At 41.7% G+C, this 21,037-nt stretch overlaps 1 protein-coding gene across 1 annotated transcript; it reads left to right on the forward strand.

Annotated features, from left to right (window-relative positions):
* Window positions 1–892: 892 nt before the first annotated feature.
* Window positions 893–13,665, forward strand: LOC134400166 (transcription factor Jun-like). Its single transcript, XM_063128457.1, has one exon. It carries the CDS (start codon window positions 980–982, stop codon window positions 2,255–2,257), a length of 1,278 nt encoding a protein of 425 aa, XP_062984527.1. The 5' UTR covers window positions 893–979; the 3' UTR covers window positions 2,258–13,665.
* Window positions 13,666–21,037: the final 7,372 nt, after the last annotated feature.

The raw sequence follows: 21,037 nt of genomic DNA on the forward strand, positions 1-21,037 counted from the left end.
TGCTGCTCTAAAAGTAAATCCTCCCATGTTGAGATTGATTTCTTTCTGTTCCATTATTATTATTATTATTATTATTATTATTATTTACATTTATATACCGCCCCATAGCTGAAGCTCTCTGGGCGGTTTACAAAAGTTAAAAACAGTGAACATTAAAAACAAATATACGAAATTTAAAACCATAAAAAGCATAAAATACAAACAAAAACAGACAATATCCGTTTAAAACAACTATTCTGGGGTCCGTTAAAAAAACTCAGCATATGCTGTTAAATGCCTGAGAGAGGAGAAAAGTCTTGACCTGGCGCTGAGAAGATAACAATGTTGACGCCAGGCGAGCCTCCTCAGGGAGAGACTTACCATCCCCTCCTCTATGGCAGCCTCCCCCAACCTGGCACCCTCCAGTTGTTTTGGACTACAACTCCCATCAGCCCCACCTCGCCAGCATGGGGGTGATGGGAGCTGTAGTCCAAGGGAGCTGTAGTCCAAGACATCTGGAAGGCACCAGGCTGGGGCTCTGTGGGCAGCCACAGCGCCCACTCCCCTTCGGCTTCGCGTCGCGTCCGTCTTCTGTAAGCAAAGCTGAGGGGAGGGAAGGAAGCGGAGCCCCGGCTTCGCCGCTCTGCCCGCCTCTGCCGCGACGTAGCCTAGAGGGCAGTGTGGCCGCCGCGGCCACAGCTACGAAAGGCGGAGCGGCAGGAACTACTAAGGCGAGGCGTTTTGACATCAGTTCCTCTCTGGCTGGAAGGGAAAAGAGTTTTCTTCCCCTAAATGCCACAAGTCTAAAGCGCCGAGCCCCGGGCGGCTGCCCTGGGGCGGGAGATGAGAAGCCGGCGCTGCACGTGAAAGGCTTGTGGGAGAGGTGGGAGCTGCGTCTCTTTCCCCTTTCTGGAAGCAAGCAAGGAAGCTCCAGTTAGTGGCGGCGGCAGCGGCAGCAGCAGCAGCAGCGACGCCTAGACTCGCCGCTGTCCTGCCCAGCATGAGCAGCGGCGGCGGCGGGCGCACCAGCGCCCGTGTGGCTGTGAAGATGGAGGTGGCCCCTTTCTACGGCGAGGAAGGACTGGAGCTGCTGCCAGACTTCGTGCAGCTGCCGGGCTTCGGCGGAGGGCCCGGCGCGGGGGGACCAACGGTGCTGGAGCCCGCTGAGGAAAGCGGGGCGGACCCACAACACAAGCTGCTCCTCGCCGGGAAGAAACCGCAGCCGCGAGACTTGGTCGGGGCGGCCTCTCCGGGCAGCGCGGTCTTGCCCGCGGCGGGTCCGTTCTCGTCGCTGCGCCCCCGCGGCGCCGCCAGCAGCGCCGTGCACCGCCTTATTCCGGAGGGGCCCGGCGGCGGCGGCGGCGGCCCAGAGGTGGGCCCGGTCGTCCTGCAGCCTCTCCTGAAGCTGCCGGCGGCCACCGACCTGGAACAACTGCTTATCCAAGCGGGCAGCCCGGGTCTCGCCGGTCCAGCCAGCCCCACCGGCGGAGGGCCCTCGGTGGCGGCAGGAGTCGCCGGGCCCTTCTTGTACCGCTCCCCGCAGCCCGCAGCCCAGCCACAGGCGGTGACCCAAGAGCAGGAGGGCTTCGCCGACGGCTTCGTGAAAGCTCTGGCTGACTTGCACAAGCAGAACCAGTTGCTTGGGGTGCCACCGGCACCGCTCTCGCCTACCCAGCACCCGGGGGGGCCGTGTTGCCCTCCGCCCAGGCAGGACCCGCCCGCCGTCTACACCACCTTGGGCGGCTTCAACCCGGACAGCCCGTCGGCCGCCGGCACTTTCTTCTCTCCCCAAGCCGTGGCTCGCCTTCCGGCGCCAGGCTCGACGGGCAGGGCTTTGGAGGAGCCGCAGACCGTGCCGGAGGCGCCCGTAGTGTCGGTCCCTCCTGCCCCTCCTCCTGTGCTTTCGTCCGGGGAGTCCCCTCCGCCGCCGTCCTCCTTGTCCCCGCTCGACGCCGAGAGCCAAGAGCGCCTGAAAGCAGAGCGCAAGAGGCTGCGCAACCGCATCGCGGCCTCCAAGTGCCGCCGGCGCAAGCTGGAGCGCATTGCCCGCCTGGAGGAAAAAGTCAAGGCGCTCAAAGGCCAGAACGCCGAGCTGGCCACCACCGCCAGCCTCCTACGGGCCCAGGTCACCCAGTTGCAAGGCCGGGTCCGCAGCCATCTCTCCAGCGGCTGCCACATCAACACCGCAGCAGCCGCCCCTGCGCAGCAGACTTCGGTGGCGGCTAGCCAGCCACCCGGCAGGGAGGGACCCACAGAGCCGGAGACCAGTGCCTGCTGAAGCCCCTCGAGCCCAGACGGGGAGAGACAGATGCGCACAGCCTTGCCTTGCATGGCAGGGAGAGGATGACCCCTTGGTCATGGTCTTGAGGAGGGCCATGCTAGAGCCATCTACAGTTCCATACTCTTTGGCTTCTAACCCTGCTATTCAGTCATCTGAAAAGTTGTGGGGGGAGAGACATGGGTGAAGAGGTTCCTCTTCTGCACCCCATAGGCTGGCCAACTCCTAATGGGAAGCCACAAGAGAGATCAAACAGCCAGAGAGAACCTTGGTGTAATGGGAAGAGGTGTTGGGAGCAGCAATCTCTGCTCTTCAGGGGACAGAATGGGACCACAGGAGCTTTACAGCGTGGGAGTGTTGTTTATTCCAGAAAGCAATGTTTAAAAAAAGTACCACTCATCAGTCAACTCAAAATTGTGATGGTTTCAAGCATCTCCAGAAATCAATCGGTTTCCTGCCAATGACCCAAGTAATGAAAATGACACTGAAGTGATCAATAACCAGATGGTGGTGGTGTTTTTGTGTTTTTGTTTTTCCAGGAGCCAAATGCAAAAACTCCCAGGGAAAAGAGTTGCCCCAGTTGATGTCGTTCTGATAGTCCCCAGTTACATGAGGAAGCTGGAGGCTGGATTTTGCAGCTTGTGACCTTCAAAAAACTTCAGCTTGAAAATGTGCTCACTTCCCTAGCTTCTCTTACCCTAAACATACCTAAGAAGAAGAGCTTTGCAGATCAGATACAAAACTATTTGCATTGTGTTGCTGGAAATCCAAAGATCTCTTCAAAGACCCCACCTGAACTTACGGTGTGGTTAGAAGTAATCTTTGTTGAAGACTTTTTACATTTTAGAGATGGTTGAATTTTATTTTCTATTTTTTTGTGGTGGACGGTGATTAGAGTCAATCTATATAGCTTTTCTGCAAGGATTACCAGGGATTGTTAAAAAAAAAACTCCAGTATTTTTGGCTGCAGGCTTATTTATTGCTTTCTAATAAAGGTTGTAGATTTTCTAAGATGGGATGTTGTTTCTGGTAAGGTGCATGTATGTCATGCGAACAGCCAGGCGTTTCAGTAGATCAGTAATATTTTTAGAGATAGCAGTCCCTTCAGTTTGCTTATGGGCAGTTTTGTGAAATGTTTCTCAAAAATTTGAGAAAGTTGTAGGCAATACAGGGGTAAACCAGTTGCGTGTACAGAGAGAAGTTGTTATTTTCCTGCTACTGCTGTAGGTGTTTTCTACAATTGCTCAGTGCTTGAGACACACAGTTTAAATGTTTAGGACAAGATTGTACATAGTATAGAAGATGTGGCAATGTAGTTTTTGTTTGTGGTACAACGGAAGGCCTAAAAATGATTAGTTGCTGTGAGAATGTTTCAGTTGTACCTGAATTTAGGGTTTCTGATGTGGGAGGCTTTGCCTATTACAAATACGCAGTGCTAAAGTAAGCAGAAGAGGGTGTGCCACATACAAATATTTATTTAAAAATTAGTGTTTTAAGAAATGCTTTTCCTCCTAGATTTATGAGCCCCATGTTATTTCTTGTGCTAGCACAAATTTGGGGCATTGGTAGACTTATTTATTGAGACTCTTTTCAGTGTCACCTTTTATTTTTGTAATATGCAAGATGATAAATGGTTTTGGAAGAGTAAATATCAAATCCTTCACTGTGTACATTCCAACTGTGCTTGCTCTCTGTATGGAGTTATAGTGACTTTAGTGCTATACAGAAAAAAGGCAGAGTGAATTTTCTTAAAAGGTGAAACAATTCAATTGTACTGTGTTTTGAATAACTCATAGAAATGTGGATATTCATATATTTTTCAGAAGAACTGTGTATAAGCTATTTTTGTTGTTGTTTTCATTGTAAAGTATTCTCTAATTCTCAGGGTGGGAGGGGGAAAGGGAAGAATCCAGTATTCTTTTAAGGGACTACTTGCTGAGAAAGTCTTTTGCATTGTATTTTAAAATAGGATCAGAAAAGAACATGTTGCCTCCAATTTGTTTTAACTGAGAGTTTTGACAGTTTTATGGACAAATTTGTCACAGCGTCTCATGGATGATCTCCCCCCCCCCTTCATTGTATAGACTTAGAGCATAGTATGGATGCTTCTCCAGATGCAGTTTTATTAAGTCCTGTGATTTATTTTTAATTTAAGGTCTAAAGGTCTGTGCAACAACAATCCTTGCCTGCAAATACTGTGTACTGAAACAGCCTATGGAAGAGTTAATGGGTTGTATCCAATGTTAGTCCTACTTAAAGTAGATCTATTGAAATGAGTGGGACTAACACTGGAGACAACGATGCACAATATAATTTATTAAGTAAGTGCTGTCGCAACACTGCTGGACCAATAAATTTGAAGCAGATAAATGGAGTGTTTTATACTGTTTCATTGTTTATGAGAGATTAAATTATTTTCCAATAGAATTGGCCATCAGGAGCATTTCTACTTGGAATCATATCACTGCAAACATCTGAAAGAATCGAGTGTGGCTTTTCAGGAATAGTGAAGTAAAACTTGGGGAAACAAATGTAATTGCTTTGGTCAGTCCATCTTGTTTTAATTGCCGGTACTTCATTAATAATAATGTCCTTTTTATCATTTTCCCTTTGGGGGTGTGAGTTCCTCCCTTGCATTTTCACATTTTTCAGTTCTGAGAGTAACCTTCCTTTAGTTTGGGTCAGAAAAAAAAAAAAGATTTTTTAAAAAAAACAATTAAAAATCATCATTTTTTATGGAAGAAATCCTATAAAAGATGTATTTGATATATCAGCTTTGCTCGTTTTTTCTATCTGTTCCCAGTTCATAACACTTTCATGTGGCAGGGGAAAAAAGTTGTGTGAGCATAGTTTCAAATCAAAGTATAGCAAGGATGGATACCTTTATAGCAGTGCTTAAATATGATTGATACAAAATAGGTAATGAGTTGTACAAAAGGTATCCCCTTATCTGGGATCAGAGCAACTCCTACATTTATGCAAAGCTGAAAATGCCTGATGGGTCAACATTTCTTGGTTCTGTTCTAGATGTCAGAACAGAAGTTGTTCCGGCTTAGAGAAATCACTGTTGTTCTTCCTACTTAAATGTACCTAGGAATCTATTCAAAATAGCCGATAATAACTGTCACGGTCTCAGAGGTTAGAGCTCAGACAATTCATTTTCTTGATAATTACATCGTGATAGGCAGGGCTGCATGCTGGGTTAGTTTTGCCAAAAGCCTATTGTGCTTCTTCAAATACCTGGAGTGTTTTGGATTATTTGCCCTTCTCACAGCCTATTTTACTAAAGGGTTGTATCAAATGTTAGTCCTCCTTGAAATGAATGGCACTTAAGTTAGACTAACATTGGATGCAACCCAGTATTGCCAATAACTTTTCTACCTTTTTCTCCAATCGTGTTTTCAAAGTATACTTTACGGAATTTCTCCTAATATAACTAGCCTTGAGCAGAGTTGGTTTCTCTGTCAAAACATTTTTAATACGACTCTTTCTGTCGTTTTCTAAAAGTACCACCCATCCTGCTGGTGTGTTTGCAATACTGTTTAAATGTTGCATCATTCATGGTTGAATACTTTAATTTCTGGGCAACCAATTACACTCTTCTTATTCCCCAGGCTAATTCAAGTTCATTCATTGTTGCTATTGATGGTCTCCTCTCACCTGTTCCAATTCTGGGTATCTTGTTTAGTGTCTAATCAATCATTCCTTTAAGGGGTGTTTTTCTCATTTGTATTCCCCCCTTTCCAGTCCGCTTGTTGGTGTGTATTTGAACAGCTGTATCAGAGTTCTTGGGTTTGTTTTCTTATACTTTGGTTCTTGCACTTCAGATAATTTTAAGAACATGCATACAGAAAAAAAATGTCTAAGCTGAATGGTACTCACCTGCATTAGCTCTTCAATAGGTAAATATTCCACAGTTTCTAGTGATGACGATAGTTCAGGTGATGCCCATTGTTGAACTGACTTGAAGCTTTCTGCCAGTGAAAAAGGCTGCCTTTGGGTGATTTAAATTCTTATCTTTAAGTAGTGAGATGGGTCCATCAGCAGCTGGTATTTCCCTGCACTTGTACAGCTCATTTGAACACTCAGGTAGTAGTGGTTCATATGTTTGTGTGGCTAGAAAGGCTAATTTCTTACTAACTTGTGTTGATGTGTCACAGCTCCTACCCAATGCCTCTTTTTAACACACTGATGGGATAACTCTGGCTCTTAATGTTTCCCTCCTTAGGTTTAGGTGTGGACTTAATCTTCAAACACTTGGGTGGTTGTTGCTGGGTTTTTTTTGGCAGAGGTGGTGGTTCAGTTACGAGACATTGTTAGCTTGAAAACTTCAACTAACTAAATGGTGCTGGTGCTTTCCATTTTTAAACTGTTGCCATGAAAGGTAATAGTGTGGTGTTTTTCATCTGGAAGCACTTGAAAGCAGGCGCTTGGGCAAGAACCAGCCACTTTTTAAAGTCCTGTTGATTCCAGTCAGAGAGATCTAAGCATGTACTTAACTCTGCCATTAAAATCAGCGGGATATAAAAGTGCTTTTCTTTTTTCAGAACATCCTCTGGCTTTTTATATTGCAGCCGGAATACATTTTAATAACATTTCTCTGGAGAGGAAGGATATATAAAGCATGTGAACTTTTCCTTTCTTTTCTTTTGATAACTTCTTGCATTCTGCTGCAAATTGAACCTACCCTGTTAGACACAGCAACACTCAGTGGCTGCATACTTACAAGTGATTTCTTTAGTGGGTTCACTTTCGTTGCTGTTGAATTTTCTTCACTGTTTAGCAATTATACCCTAAACAGACACCTGTTTCTTGGAAGCAGAGACATTTAATTTGATCACTAGCCATAATTCCATTGATTACTAAGGCAAATGTTTCCAACCTGCCATTCTGATGGAGTTCTACAAATAATACAGCAAGCCGGCATTGTTAATTAATAAGGAGGATATGAAATAATTGTAGGTGTAAGATTCCATCATTTCTATGCATACTTAATCCTAGTGATGCTGATTTGGCAAAGCTGTAGCCTCTTGTGAAAAGGCATTTGGAAGCTACAAGGTAGTTCTACTGCTTATACTGTTGGCCTTGTGCAGCTAGAAGACTTGAGACGGAGGGACGTTTGTACAAGCTTGACAAAAATTCTTTGTTTTCCAGGCAACTGATAAAATGTATTTGAATTCTATTTTAGCCCATTTTCTAAATCTTCCGCTCACATAGTCAAGGTGCAAAACAGAGAACCTGCCATGCTAGGCAAGGGGGATATATTTAGATTGAATCCTAGTTTTCATTGTTTGTAAAGTTTTAAATAGAGGATAAACACTTTTTGTAGTCACTGTTCTGTTACGTAATAGCTATTACAGTAGGCTGTCAGCCATTCTCTATTTGCCATGGTAGATAGTGTTTAAAATTTATTTCTGAGGTTTTTTTTTCCAAAACTAGGCCTGCTGAGACTCAATAATAGAGAAGAGTGATAAACTGTGAACTTGCTTATGTTTTGAAATGGTCTCTGTGAGCTGCTACCCTGTTTCCCCGAAAATAAGACAGTGTCTTATATTAATTTTTGCTCCCAAAGATGCGCTAGGTCTTATTTTCAGGGGATGTCTTATTTTTCCATGAAGAAGAATACGGTACACATTTATTGTTGAACAAAAAAAAAGGTCTTTTTTTCGGCGGGATGCCTTATATTACAGCGAGAGGCAAAACTGGAAGTAGGTCTTGTTTTCGGGGGATGTCTTACTTTCGGGGAAACAGGGTAGTAGCCCCCAAAATGTTATGTTCTCATGAGTAAAGCAATTCTGAATTATCATATGATAGTTATACTAAACTGCTTTGAAGCAAGTCAAGCAAGTGCAAATGCCTCTGTTTCTGTGAGAAAAGCATAAATTTGCCACTTTCCTTTTCTGTTGTGCTTGCCCTTAAGTCCTATCTTACTTCTTCTAACCCAATTCTAAGCACATTTACTCAGAAGTAAGGCTTGCTAGGTTCAGAGGGGTTTAATGCCAGGTGAGTGTGCGCAAGATGGCAGCTTTTCATGACTTGAGCATGGAGATAGACCTGAATTACTCGAATGTGTTGAACTATGAATTGTACAGATTCTTTATAATGAGCAAATTAGTCTCCAAACACACTTCACATCCACCTATCATTAAAATATACATGTATGTATACTGGTAAAATATATTAGTATGAAGTAAAACAGGGATAGGGAATCTGTAGCCCTCCAGGTGTTGAACCAACTCCAAACATCCCTGACCATAGGCCATATTGGCTGGGTCTGATCCAACAACATCTGAGCGGCCACAGGTACCCCATCCCTATACTAGAGGAACTGCTGTAGCTGTGTGTGTGGTGGGTAAACAGGGCTTGGACTTGGGTACCTGGGTTCAAATCTGGGCTCAGTCATAATGAAGCTCTCTGAGTGATCTTGGGTGCGTCACTTTCGCAGCCTAGCCTACCTCGATAAAATATACACTCCTTGAGTGTTTTGGAGGAACGTTAGGCTACAAATGTGAGAGAGAACTACATGTAACCCAGCTTAGCTGGTTTCCCCAGGCTAAACTAAAGGATCAAAGCACAATGTTCTTGAGATGCTGAATCTTTTGGGGAATTCTGCCAAGTGGGAATTCTGCCAAGTGGCCTTTCATAAAAACAAAAAGACTGTTGAAGCAATACTTATTCATGCTAGATTTTTTTCCCAAGCCCTGTTTACCCACCACTCAGCTACCTGTGGCTGTCCAGGTGTTGTTGCAGAATGACTTGGTAGCCTTAGAAAATTTCATTGAATTTTCATTGAATGTTCGTTGTTAATCAAGTAGTAGATAATTTCAAATACGTTCTTTGGACTGTAGTTATTGCAAAAATATTTTGAGTTTTTCATAGCACTTGAGAAGTGTCTTGGCTTCTATCACTCCGCATTATGCACTATTAAAGTAGGATTCATAAGCTTAATTGTAATTTATGGAAAGAAATCCACATAAGTTGCTATAGATACTGTACGACTAAACTATTCTTAAACATCACTTAAGATTATATATTGGTACCATAATTTAATCTGCCTGAAATGTTGCCGTACCACAGCTTGTGTGCTGGCATAGTAACTGGTATGACTCATTTTAACATGTAGGTTTACAGGAAGTTTTAGGATCAGGCCCATAGTGGAGGACAATTTTATAAAATTCAGAAGAATCAAGTGGTAAAGCTTTTTGAGGATTGTACCACTTCACACTGCAGGTTGGGGGCTGCATGTCTGAATATTCTTTATGTGGCCGAGATCCTTCCTGTACCCTAAAAATCCAACCTAATTGGTTAGGCCAAGAATTGTGACTGGCTAGGTTCACCTAGTGACATGGGACTGGAACCTACCTAATCCAAGGCTACCCTTACACCACAATGACTCTTGAATATGTAAAAAAACGCTGATGATTCTTGCTTAACTTTGCTTTCCCCCTCTATCCTCCTTCCTTAATGATTTGGCTTTTTTCCCCCCAAGACAAGATTTAGTTACTCTCTTAGGCTTACATAGCAATTGCAGCATATAAGGTTTTGAACATCCTCTGTTTTTGGAAGTGTTTCTCTCTGCGTGAAACTCCCCTCCTTTTCTGTTCCCCTACCCATTTTACCAAAAGGGCAGTATTGGCAGCGTATATTTCAGCAGAGGAAGTGTTCTTTTTAACTTTTCTTGAGATTTCAGAATCGTGTTCTGTACGTCCATCTTGTGGTTAAAAAATCCTCTTTCGTAATCTCAGAGGTACAAAACTGGCACTTCACAGCAGTGCAAAGGCGAGATTCAAAACTTCTTGAAGGGGGAAATGCACTCGCATATGAAATCATAGTTGATGGGTCTCAAAGTTGAGAGGTGAGAGAGACTTCTTGATACTCAGGTATGATCTGTGTGGTTTTTGCTGGGTGATGATATAGGTGGGCTGAGAGGTATCCAGTTTAAACGAAAGAGGCAACCATTTGAGAAGTGAAAAATATTGTGTGTGAGTTCAGACATAATGGGTAGGATCCAGACTGGATTGTACTTAGAATAGTCCTATTGATTTCAGTGGGTCTACTTTAAATATGACAGAGGCCTAATCTACAACAAACAGGATATTGCACTATGAAAGCGGTATATAAAAGGCAGAAGCCACACGACTGCTTTATAGCGGTATTGAAGTGCACTGACAAGTGTTGGGGGCCCATTGACACATGCCATATACTGCTTTCATACCACTATATCCTGCTTGGTGTGGCTCCTGCCTTTTATATAGCACTTTCATAGTGCAATAAACTGCTTGGTGTAGATTAGGCCTAAGTTTGCATCCAAATCAGTTATTATCTTTCCTTCTATTTTGCAAACCCTTACCTTCTTATTTCAGAGATATACTCCTTGTGGACTGGGATTGCTTTCACTAGATATGAAGATCAAGAAAATGTACACCTGAGGTGGAAAGAGTTTTGCCATGCACCAAGGTTCAGGTGGTTCCTTGTTCAGTCTTTATTAGTTGTATTTTTCAATTTCTACTAAAGGTGTGTTGTCTTCAATTACCCTGATGGTTTTTCATGAGGGTTTGCATGACCAGGGAAGGAAAATAAACCATCATAGCTCATTTTCTTGACCTGTGCATGCTAGTGGTGCACTGCACCACATAATTACCAGAATTACCCTCACTGGGTGCAATTTGACATGTCGTCCGAACCCAGCGAGGGTGATGGTGGTTGTTACAAACCACCCTACAAACCCTAGAATAAGCCATGGGTTCCAGGGCGGTTTGTAAACCTACCGGCCGGCCACCCTTGCCAGGTTCGGATGACACGACATACCACACCAGGCGAGGGTAATGGTGGTAACTATGCAGCGCATGACTGGCACACCACAGTGGCAAAATAAGTTACACTGGCTTATTTTCCTTCCGCAATCATGCAAACCTGGTCATTGTGTGAAGTGTTGATATGTGTAAAGTATACTCTCAGATTCTGCCAATTCAGTACTCATTGGCTTCGACTATCTTATAGTTGCCTGGAATTTGGCTCACCCTTGGTTTTAGTTTTGAAAAGAGGTGTTGCCGCTCTTATTTATTATTCTAATCAAGGGAGGGTAAATTGTTAAGCGTCATCTTGGCTTGCTCTCTTTTTGAACTGTGTCCCTTCCAGTTATGTAATTACTGGTGATTTTGCAGTTTTTGCCTAAAACCATGGGAAACCCCCGCACTGAAATGTAATCATGTGAAGTATTAAATGTAAAATGCAATTAAGATGATGCAGTTTTATTATTCTAGCAAAATGTAGATTAGAGGGTAGGTTCTGTGTCTTTTTACTAGACCATTCAATTTCAGAATTAACAAAGGGTAGAATGAGACAGATTTATATATTTTTTACATATTATCTTAAGGTAGAAAATACTGCATTCATAATATTGCTGTTAAATGTTGGGTATCTCCCAGTATGATTGCCTACCCCACCATAGTTCCAAATACCAATGGATAGTGAGGGAGTATGGGTTTTTCTAAGAGGTGACACAGAGATTGCCATCTCTTTGACTGCCTAGTGGTCAGGACTGTCATGGCAGTACCTGGCCAAGATCCCAGAACCAACAGCCATATTAAAATAAGAGTGGTCCTCTTATGCACCGGTAACTGGTTAAAGAATAGAAATCAGTGAATCAGAATGAATTTATCACAGTGGCGGTGGGGAACAGGGTGTTTTTTCTGAGGGGGAGCAGGGAGGACACACTGGAAATGTATCCAGAACAAACCTAGAAGTAGCTCAGGCAGGGCTTTTTTCATAAACTCATTAACCGAAATAACAAAGTTCTCCCAAACCAGGGGTGGATGACTTATGGCCCGCAAGATGTTTTGGCCTACAGCTCCCATCAGCTCTAGCCAGCATAGCGAATGGTGAGGAATGATGGGGATTCTCGGTCAAAACATTTGGAGGTCAAGTTGCCCACTCAGCAGAGGTACAATGGCTGTCTAATATTGAAGGCTGCTGTACAGCTGGCATCTGCAAAAAGTCTCCACTTTAGTTATAATAACAAGTAAGAATTTCCAGAATTAATCCATGTCTACTCAGAAGTAGCCATAGGGCCTTGCTCATATATAATGACAACCCATCGCTTTTTCCCCATGATCCACAATCGGCACCTTCATAGACCACAGAGCATAATGTCCAAACCTAGGCTGATGGGTTGTTTAGGGGCTAAACAAACCAGCAGTTAACCCATCAACAAACCATGGTTTAACCACTTGGTTGTTTAACCCCTAGACAATCCATCATTCTCCATAAACCTACAAAAGAGCTGATAATGGTTTGTGTGGTAAAAGCCAATGGCCCTGTTCAAAAGACACCTTAAACCATAGCTTTAACCACAGTGAATAACACAAAAAACCTTATTCACCGTGGTTAAAGCCATGGTTTAAGGTGTCTTCTGAACAGGGCCAATGGGTTTTAAACCAATGGGTATTTGTTACCTGTGAACCAGATCATTGTGTTTAACGTGACTTCTAGGTAACTGAAGAAGAATGCAGCCTCACATGGGTTAACAGCAAAGCTTTCACTTATGATTTCTGGCTTGAGATGTTGGCTTTTTGCAAATAATGTGTCTGAAAGATTTGACTGGAGATGGAGTATGACACATAAAACACCAAGTCTTAATAAAAATGCATCTGGGGCATGCCCATTGCAGTTTTTTAATATTACTGTCATAATGCATAGAACTAGAAGCTATTAAAAGTAATTATTACTGATAAAAGTGTTTTGTTTTTTTTTTAAAAAAAGGATACTTCCACTTGACTAAATGTACAGTTTAATTTTGTGTTTGTGACTGTGTGTGATTGAGGAGGTAAAATACTATACCTCTTAATTGACTAGTGATTTAAATCCATGTTTACAAGAATACTCCCAATTTGTCTGCCAAATTGCAGTCAGTTTTTGTTTTCTTATGAATTGAGTTTGTGGATGACTTTATACAGTAGATCTTGAGATGGTGATTTCAATACTGCTGCCATTGCAAACAGTGGGCCTTTTGTCAATGACTTCTTGGGTACAGGATTAGATTTCCAAATCTTTGCGCTGAGCACTTATGACTAAAAGGCCTTGTATGTGTGTCCAATAGGGCGCCCCTGTGTGTCATGGCCAACACGGATGCTCTCTGGATTTATCACTTTGAAACTAGAATCTTTAATGGTGACTGAAATAAACATTCTTATGTAGGAGATATAGGCGTTCTGGAATGTAGAACATTCTCGTGCTGAAATTGTTTACATAAAAAAAAAAGATTACATTTATGACTTTGTAATCTGCAACGTGCAATTTTGTACATGTTGTGTTAAAACTAAGTTTATAAGATACTGTATGTATAAATACTTGACTGAGTATTTGATATAAATATCAGAACATTAAAATGGCTTTATATTCATACCATTTTTGTTGGTGTTGCTTATTTTGCCCGTCCAAAGTGAAAACAGTGCAGCTAAGACTGCATTTGTGTAAATCGTTGTCTGAATACATGTATAGATACGGCGTAAGAAAATTCACTATGATTATCCATTTAACGCCTCACCTTGAAACTGTTCCTACAACTGGTTTTAAGATAGGGGAAACCTTTAATAAAATATTAGATATCAAAACTAAACACTGTCCCAGGAATCTATATCTGTCTTGGCACTTAGGTGGCTGAATACTTACCCATAAAATGGCTTTATTTATTTATTTATTACATTTATATCCCACCTTTTTTCCTGCAAGGAACCCAAGGCGGCATATATAATCCTCGTCTTCTCCACTGTAACCTCACAACAACCACCCTGTGAGGTGGGTTGGGCTGAGAGTCTGTGACTGGCCCAAAGTCACCAAGTGGGTTTCCATGTCCAAGTGGGGACTAGAACCCAGATCTCCCAACTCCCAGTCCAACATCTTAGCCACTATACCACACTGGCTTGATGTAATTTTATTTGTTACGCTTACACCACACTTCCAAGAAGTTTAGAATAGCTTATATCCAATTCCATCCCAGGTAGCTGCCCAATCAAGCAATCTCCAAACCCATACTTGCTTACCATCATGTGATTATTCTCTTGGCTCAATTACCTGTGTGTGTATTCTAATTGTAGGTACCTATTCTTTATACTGCTCTGTACAGAGTAAATGTTTTATGTATTGGAGGAGGAGGATTATAATTGCTTGCACCCCATAAAACGGGTGGGTAACTTGTGACCCTCCTGATGTAGTGGCCCACAACTCCCATCATCTCATACCATTTGATGGGAGTTGTAGGCTAAAATATCTGGAGATCCAGAAGTTCCCCAGCTCTGTGGCATAAAATAAAACTGGGTAAAGAGAATGCAGTTCTGGTTCTTAAGTTTTTGTTCTGGTGTTGCTTAACTACAGGCTGGATAGACAACTTGAACATTCTAAGTCAACTTGAACATTCTACTTCTAAAATTCTAAAACCTAGATCTACAACACGTAAGTTCTTAACCATCCAGTAACATACTGAACTTTTTGATATTAAGGGTTGTATTAATCTCAAGATTGGTCATACTATACTAAACTTGATATTAATCCAGTTGAGATAGAATGCTAGATATTTCTAGAAAACAGTTCAATTATTAAATCTTGAGATGCATAATATCCCTCTAGGGTTAGTCTATCATTCATATAGGCAGTGGCCATATGTTTGAATATGATGCTCAACATGACATCTTACTCTGGGTTCAAGGCATCCAGCCCCCTTTTAAAGCCATCCAAATTGGTGGCCATCACTACATCTTGTGTTAGTGAATTCCATAATTTAACAATGCACTGTGTGAAGAAGTACTTTTATTTGTCCTGAATCTCCCACCAATCAGCTTCATTGTTTGACCCCGGGTTCTAGTATTTTGAGAGAGGGAGAAAAATGTCTCCCTATCCACATTCTCCATACCATGCATAATTTTGTACATCTCTATCATGTCTCCCCTTAGCCTCCTTCTGTCCAAGCTAAACAATCCCAGCTGATGTAACCTTCCCTCATAGTGGAGATGCTCCAGCCCCTTCATCATTTTAGTTGCCCTTTTCTGCACTTTTTCAAGCTCTATAATACCTTTTTTTAGGTATGATGACTACAACTGTACACAGTATTCGAAGTGTGGTCGCACCATAGATTTGTATAAAGGCAGTATGATACTGGCAGTTTTATCCTCAATTCTTTTTCTTATAATGCCTAACATGGCCTTCTTTATAGCTGCTGCACACTGGGTTAACATTTTCATCAAGTTGTCCACCACAACCCCAAGATCTCATCCTCTCAACAACCTTCTGATGGAGGTTAGGCTAAGAGCTATCTCAGAAGGCAAGGGCCTCCAGTGAATGGCTTGTGTCAATGTTATTCCTACTCAGAGTAGCCCCATTGAAATGAATGAGACCTAAGTTAGACTAACATTAAATATAATATTTATTTATTTATTTATTACATTTTTATACCGCCCAATAGCCGAAGCTCTCCGGGCAGTTCACAAAAAAATATATATATAACCCAATATCTGAACGAATGGGCAGGCTCATATAGGTGGAGATGGTCCCTCACTCAGATACCCTGGTTCCAGGCCATTTAGGGATTTTAAGACCAAGACTAGCACTTTTAAATGTAGCCCAGAGGAAAATTGGTAATGAGTGATGCTCCTTCAGTACTGGATAATATGCTTACAATGGCCAGTCTGATTGTCATACTTTGAACCAGCTACAATTTCCATACAGTTTTTAAGGACAGCCCTATGTATAATGCATTGCAGTAATCTAGTCCGGGTGGTACAAAGGATGAATCACTGGGTTCATAGTTCTGCTTACACTGAAGCATACTCTCCACTATACCCGGCGTGTACAACTTGGTACAAACCAAGCCAATGCAGCCCACCAGCCATATATTGTGACAGACTCAGGCCACAATATACAGTATGCCCCACCTGGGCTACTCTACATAGCTGGTAGATTGTGGTTGCCTTAAGGGTGTTTGTGTTCAGTGCTGTTCCACTTCTGCTTGAATTCACAGTTCGGTTTGAGCAAGACTTGTCACTGGATCTAGGAACACCCACTTGAATTGGTTTGCAGATGTATATTAGAAAAGGTAATACTGCATGAAATCAACAGGTAACTTGCAGGTATTAAGCTTCAGGTTACCAAGAGTTGGAAGAATGGCCAGTTTAATTTACATCAGGCCTACAGAATGACAATCTCTTCTTGCTATATGATTTTAAGTCCTGAAAGCAAAGCTATTTGCATACCTTTTCAGGCAAGTACCACATGTTAATTTTGGAGGAAAGAGGGTATATTTGTTGTAAGTACCTCTTGTGTCACTTTCCTCAAGCTGAACAGGTAGAGGTCTGTACAGTGGAAGAAAGGGTGCCTCCCCTCCCGCTCTTCAGGTTCTCCTGTCATCTCTGACACACTAACATATCAGAAACCAGAAACTTTGTGGACATATTTGCAAGGCTGGATTTACTTTTGAATTGGAAGGAGGAGGAGAAATGACAGGACCCAGTGCTGTATACTTTCGGGTCCTTTCCTTCTATCTTTTGCAGGTACGATAAGAGGAAAGATCATTTCAGAGTCATAGCCCTTATTTGACTGTTAATAGCAAGAAATGCAAGAAATCTGAGAAATTTCTGTTCAAAGTTCAAAGCATAATGGCCATTTGCAATCAATAAATAATCAGCACAATCCCAGACTTTGCTATGTGAACTCTGTTTTCAGTTGAGTCCTAAACTAATAGAGCCAAATGTCATAAAAACTACACAGAAATAGACACACAGAGGTTCATGTTGCTAAATACTTAAATTTGCATTTAAGTACCTCGGGGTGTTGATGGGCTAAGCACCATATTCAAAGGACTGGATTAAGAGGCTGGGCAAACAGGAATGAGGTAGTGTCTCGGATTGTGGATAAATATTTGTTCTGCAAAGTACTTTGGCAGATAATTGAAGGGTGGCCTGTGTAGGGTGGAGATGTAGTTTGCAAGGAGACAAGGCTCTACTTGTGGAGGCAGTGAGAATTAACCCAGTCCTGGAAAAGTCATTTGCAAAGAAGATGTGTTGAAAGCTACAGAATCCTGAATAGAACTATATAGCTACCATTGATTAAACTGAGACCAGGTCCAGACCTCTGGGCTGCAGTCATGTTTGTGTTTAATCCTGGCATAAAGATGTACCCTAACAACCAGTGGATGCATGCAATGCCCATTTTTAATTATGTATCAGGCATGGTCAATTTCTGTATGGAGCGGAGGGCATTCTAAGTTCTATATACAACTCCATTCTAAGTTCTTTATACAACTCCAGCAACCACCTTCACACATAGTCTGGCTCTCTAATAAAACTGGCAGCACCTAGCAGGGGGTTCAAATACACCAGCCTTCCTCAACTTGGTGTCCTCCAGATGTTTTGGACTTCAACTCCCATCAACCCAAGCTAGCAAGGCCAATGATCAAGAATGCTGGGAGTTTTAGTCCAAAACAGCTGGAGGGTACCAGGTTGCGGAAGGATGACATAAATAGATCACATGCCCTTGGATAACACGGGTCCATTGTTTTGGAATAAATATGCTTCTGTAAGTGGTCCGCCTTCTGAAAATGTGCATGGAAACCCTGCAATACAAGGGAAAATCTGAGCTTTTGACACTTTTTATCACATTTGTTTACAATCTGGCCAGGCTGCTGGGTCCTGATGAAGATACTTGATCAGTTGGATCCACTTGCACATCATCAATATGTCTGATTCAGCAAAATGGCTGGATGGGGACACTCACTTCTGGAATGTGCAGTGATGTGGGTTTTCTGAAACATTTTGAACTGGAAAATGTCCCAATGCAAATCAGGTTCATTTGCACAGGAAAATTTTCAGCTTGCATGGGGAAATATTCTGATGCCTTAGAGCAGGCATGGGCAATGTGGCCCTCCAGAAGTTTTGGCCTACAACTCCCATCATCCCTCACCATTGGCTATGCTGACTAGAGCTGATGGAAGCCAATGGCGAAAACATCTGGAGGACTACAAGTTGCCCATCTCTGCCCTAGAGAGATCTAACTTATCACATTTATTGTGCTTGGGTTTAACAAACAAAGCTAAAGACAAAGTAATGCATGTTAATATGTTGTCTCAATACATCACAAGTATTTGATAGCATGGAAAAAACTGAAGCACACATTGGGCCTGTTCGGACAATACACTAAGCCATGTTTAGGCTGCTAACCCTTTTGTAGCAAATGGTTAATGAGCGAGTTGAAACTGTGGTTATGTAGCCACCATAGTTAGGAATGGTTCACACAAAATGCTAAACCATAATGTTCATGTGACATGCTAAGCCATAATGTTTAGCTCAAAATCCTTAACCACCATGGCTTAGTATGTCATCTGAACAAGGTCTTAATGTGATTTAAATGTTATTATATAGAATTTTTTTATTGAAATACTTGTAAAAAATTTAAAACAATTGCATGTACTTCATGAGTGCTCATTCATGGTAGTTTGCGGTTCTTTTACATGAAATTGCCATGCCATCTAGTAGTTGTATAATTAAACATATAGAAAAGCAGAGAAAGAAACTCGGGGCGGGGGAACCACATGTAAAGGGACCAATCTTAATCCCGCAAAGGATCTGAAAACAGAAGCTTCAGTGAAGGTGCAGAATAAAAGCCTCATACGGTAAAGCAGAATTGCACAATTACATGAGACCCCCATTCCTCTATTTCTTTATTGTCTGCTCATGAGCCGACAATAAAAGTCTCATGTAGAAAGATTCTTACTCCTGGATTACGTGCTGCTGAATCTGTGAACTGCTTCCATTAAAAAGAAGTACAGTGCTCAATATTACAATATTATGAAGTTCATTTCTATATGATCCGTTGCAGTCATTTCCTACCTGCAAATCCTTACATATTGTTCAGTTTGGCAGCTGTGGTGGAAATAAAGGAAGGCTCTTCCCAGAAAGATGGGAGCTTAGTTATCAAAGTTTTGGAAAACGTGTCTCTCCCAAAGCAAGAGTTACCACTGAGGGTTGACTTTGGCTGTGACAGATGGAGCATTCACATGGCATACTGTAAACAATGTGTCATCTATTTACATCTTTTTTTATATTCGCCACAGATGGCTTGGCACATTTTTTTAAAAAAAATAATCTAAAAAACACACCAATATCTAACTTTATTTTTCTCATTCTGTATTTATACTTTGAGACCACAAGATTTTTACCCACAGTTTTCAATGGCCAGGGTGCTGATGACCTTATAAGCAATTATTCATCTATCAGCATTAGAGTTATAAACAGTTTAGTTGATAGGTTAATCAACTGAAACTTTAGCTGATTAATTCGTAGAGAAAAAATTAATTTGTAAGGGACACTTCTAATCAGTGGGGCTGATAGTTTGTGTGTGTGTGGAAAAGAATGAAAAAACATATTGCGCCTGTTCAGACGACACGCTAAGTCATGGCTAGCTAACTCTTTTGCAATGAATGGTAGGTAAGCATGTTTAAACCTTGGTTGAGAGCAGTTCACATGACATGCTAAGGCATAATAATATTTAGTTCAAATTGCTAACCACCGTGGCTTAATGTGTCATATGAAGAGGGTCATTAAAGCTGTAATTTTCCTCCTAGCAGTGAGGGGTAACTTGCAATTTAGTAAACAGAAACTTGTACTCTTCCTTAAGTATCTCAAAAAAGGACCGGTAATTGTGGATATTGCAAAAGGCAAATTTATTTAAATTCAATTAATCAGTTAAGATTATAAGAATGGCCTTTCTTAAAACTGTACCAGCAGTCCATCCAATCTTTCCGTGTACAAATGCAACAAAAAGGTGATAACCTTAACGCAATATAAATGAAAGGAAGTTAAGGAAACCGGTTAAAAAATGCAATTTTATAAGCTAAAATAGAACGTTAAAAGTAACATACACAGAGCATTTCACATGTACAATAATACAACAAAACAATCAAACTGCTAGACAAAAAATGCTTATTAGACTTAATTGTTGTTTTGCTGGTCTTGTGACCGTAAATAAAATTCATTCAATCAATTTGGCCAGATGTGTTTTGACTGTTGGTCTTCCCCAATGGCCAATGTGCCATGCTGATTAGTGCCATGGGCTAATTTTTCTCGGGACTGACTTAAAAGTTCCAAACAATATAGATAATCAGATGTCACTTCCCACAATATACGGTATAATTCCAAATACTCAAAGGAAGCCCATAGATGGTGTTCTAAACACCCACTGCTCACAAGCATGATAATGATACCAGCATTATCATCCTTGGCCAATAACCATGGGTTTATTTAAACCTTACAAGGATAGGTAACTTGTAGCCCTTCAGGTGTTTAGTTTACAACACCCATCATCTCTAACCATTGGTTATGCTGGCTAGGACTGATGTAAGTTGTGGCTCTCCAGGGGTTTTTACCTATAAGTTGCCCAGCCCTTTTCTAAGCCATCAGCCTCTATTACCCCATCTTGCGATAGCAATTCCACATATTAATTATGCACCATGTGAAATAATCACCTGTCCTGATCCTAGTGTTCATTTACGCTCACTGTCAATTTTGAAGCTGAAGTTTCTCTAAATGACAAAATATCCTGCAAATATTTGGTAGAATATGAGTTTTAGTATTATGTGCGAGGGAGAAATTTTCTTGCTGTCTTTTCTCCAGACGTCCTAATTTTATAAACCTCTTCCACATGCCCCATTAGTCATCTCTCTTTTTTCTTTCTTTTCTAAATTGAAGAGCTCCAAATGCTTTAGTAAAAGATGCTATAACTCCTTAAATGGAGATG

The sequence above is a fragment of the Elgaria multicarinata genome, chromosome 6 (genome assembly GCF_023053635.1).
Source record: "Elgaria multicarinata webbii isolate HBS135686 ecotype San Diego chromosome 6, rElgMul1.1.pri, whole genome shotgun sequence".
NCBI lineage: Eukaryota > Metazoa > Chordata > Lepidosauria > Squamata > Anguidae > Elgaria > Elgaria multicarinata.

Bases quoted from the DNA above. Each gene is read 5' to 3' on its own strand.
- LOC134400166 (XM_063128457.1), top strand. From the start codon at position 980: ATGAGCAGCGGCGGCGGCGGGCGCACCAGCGCCCGTGTGGCTGTGAAG.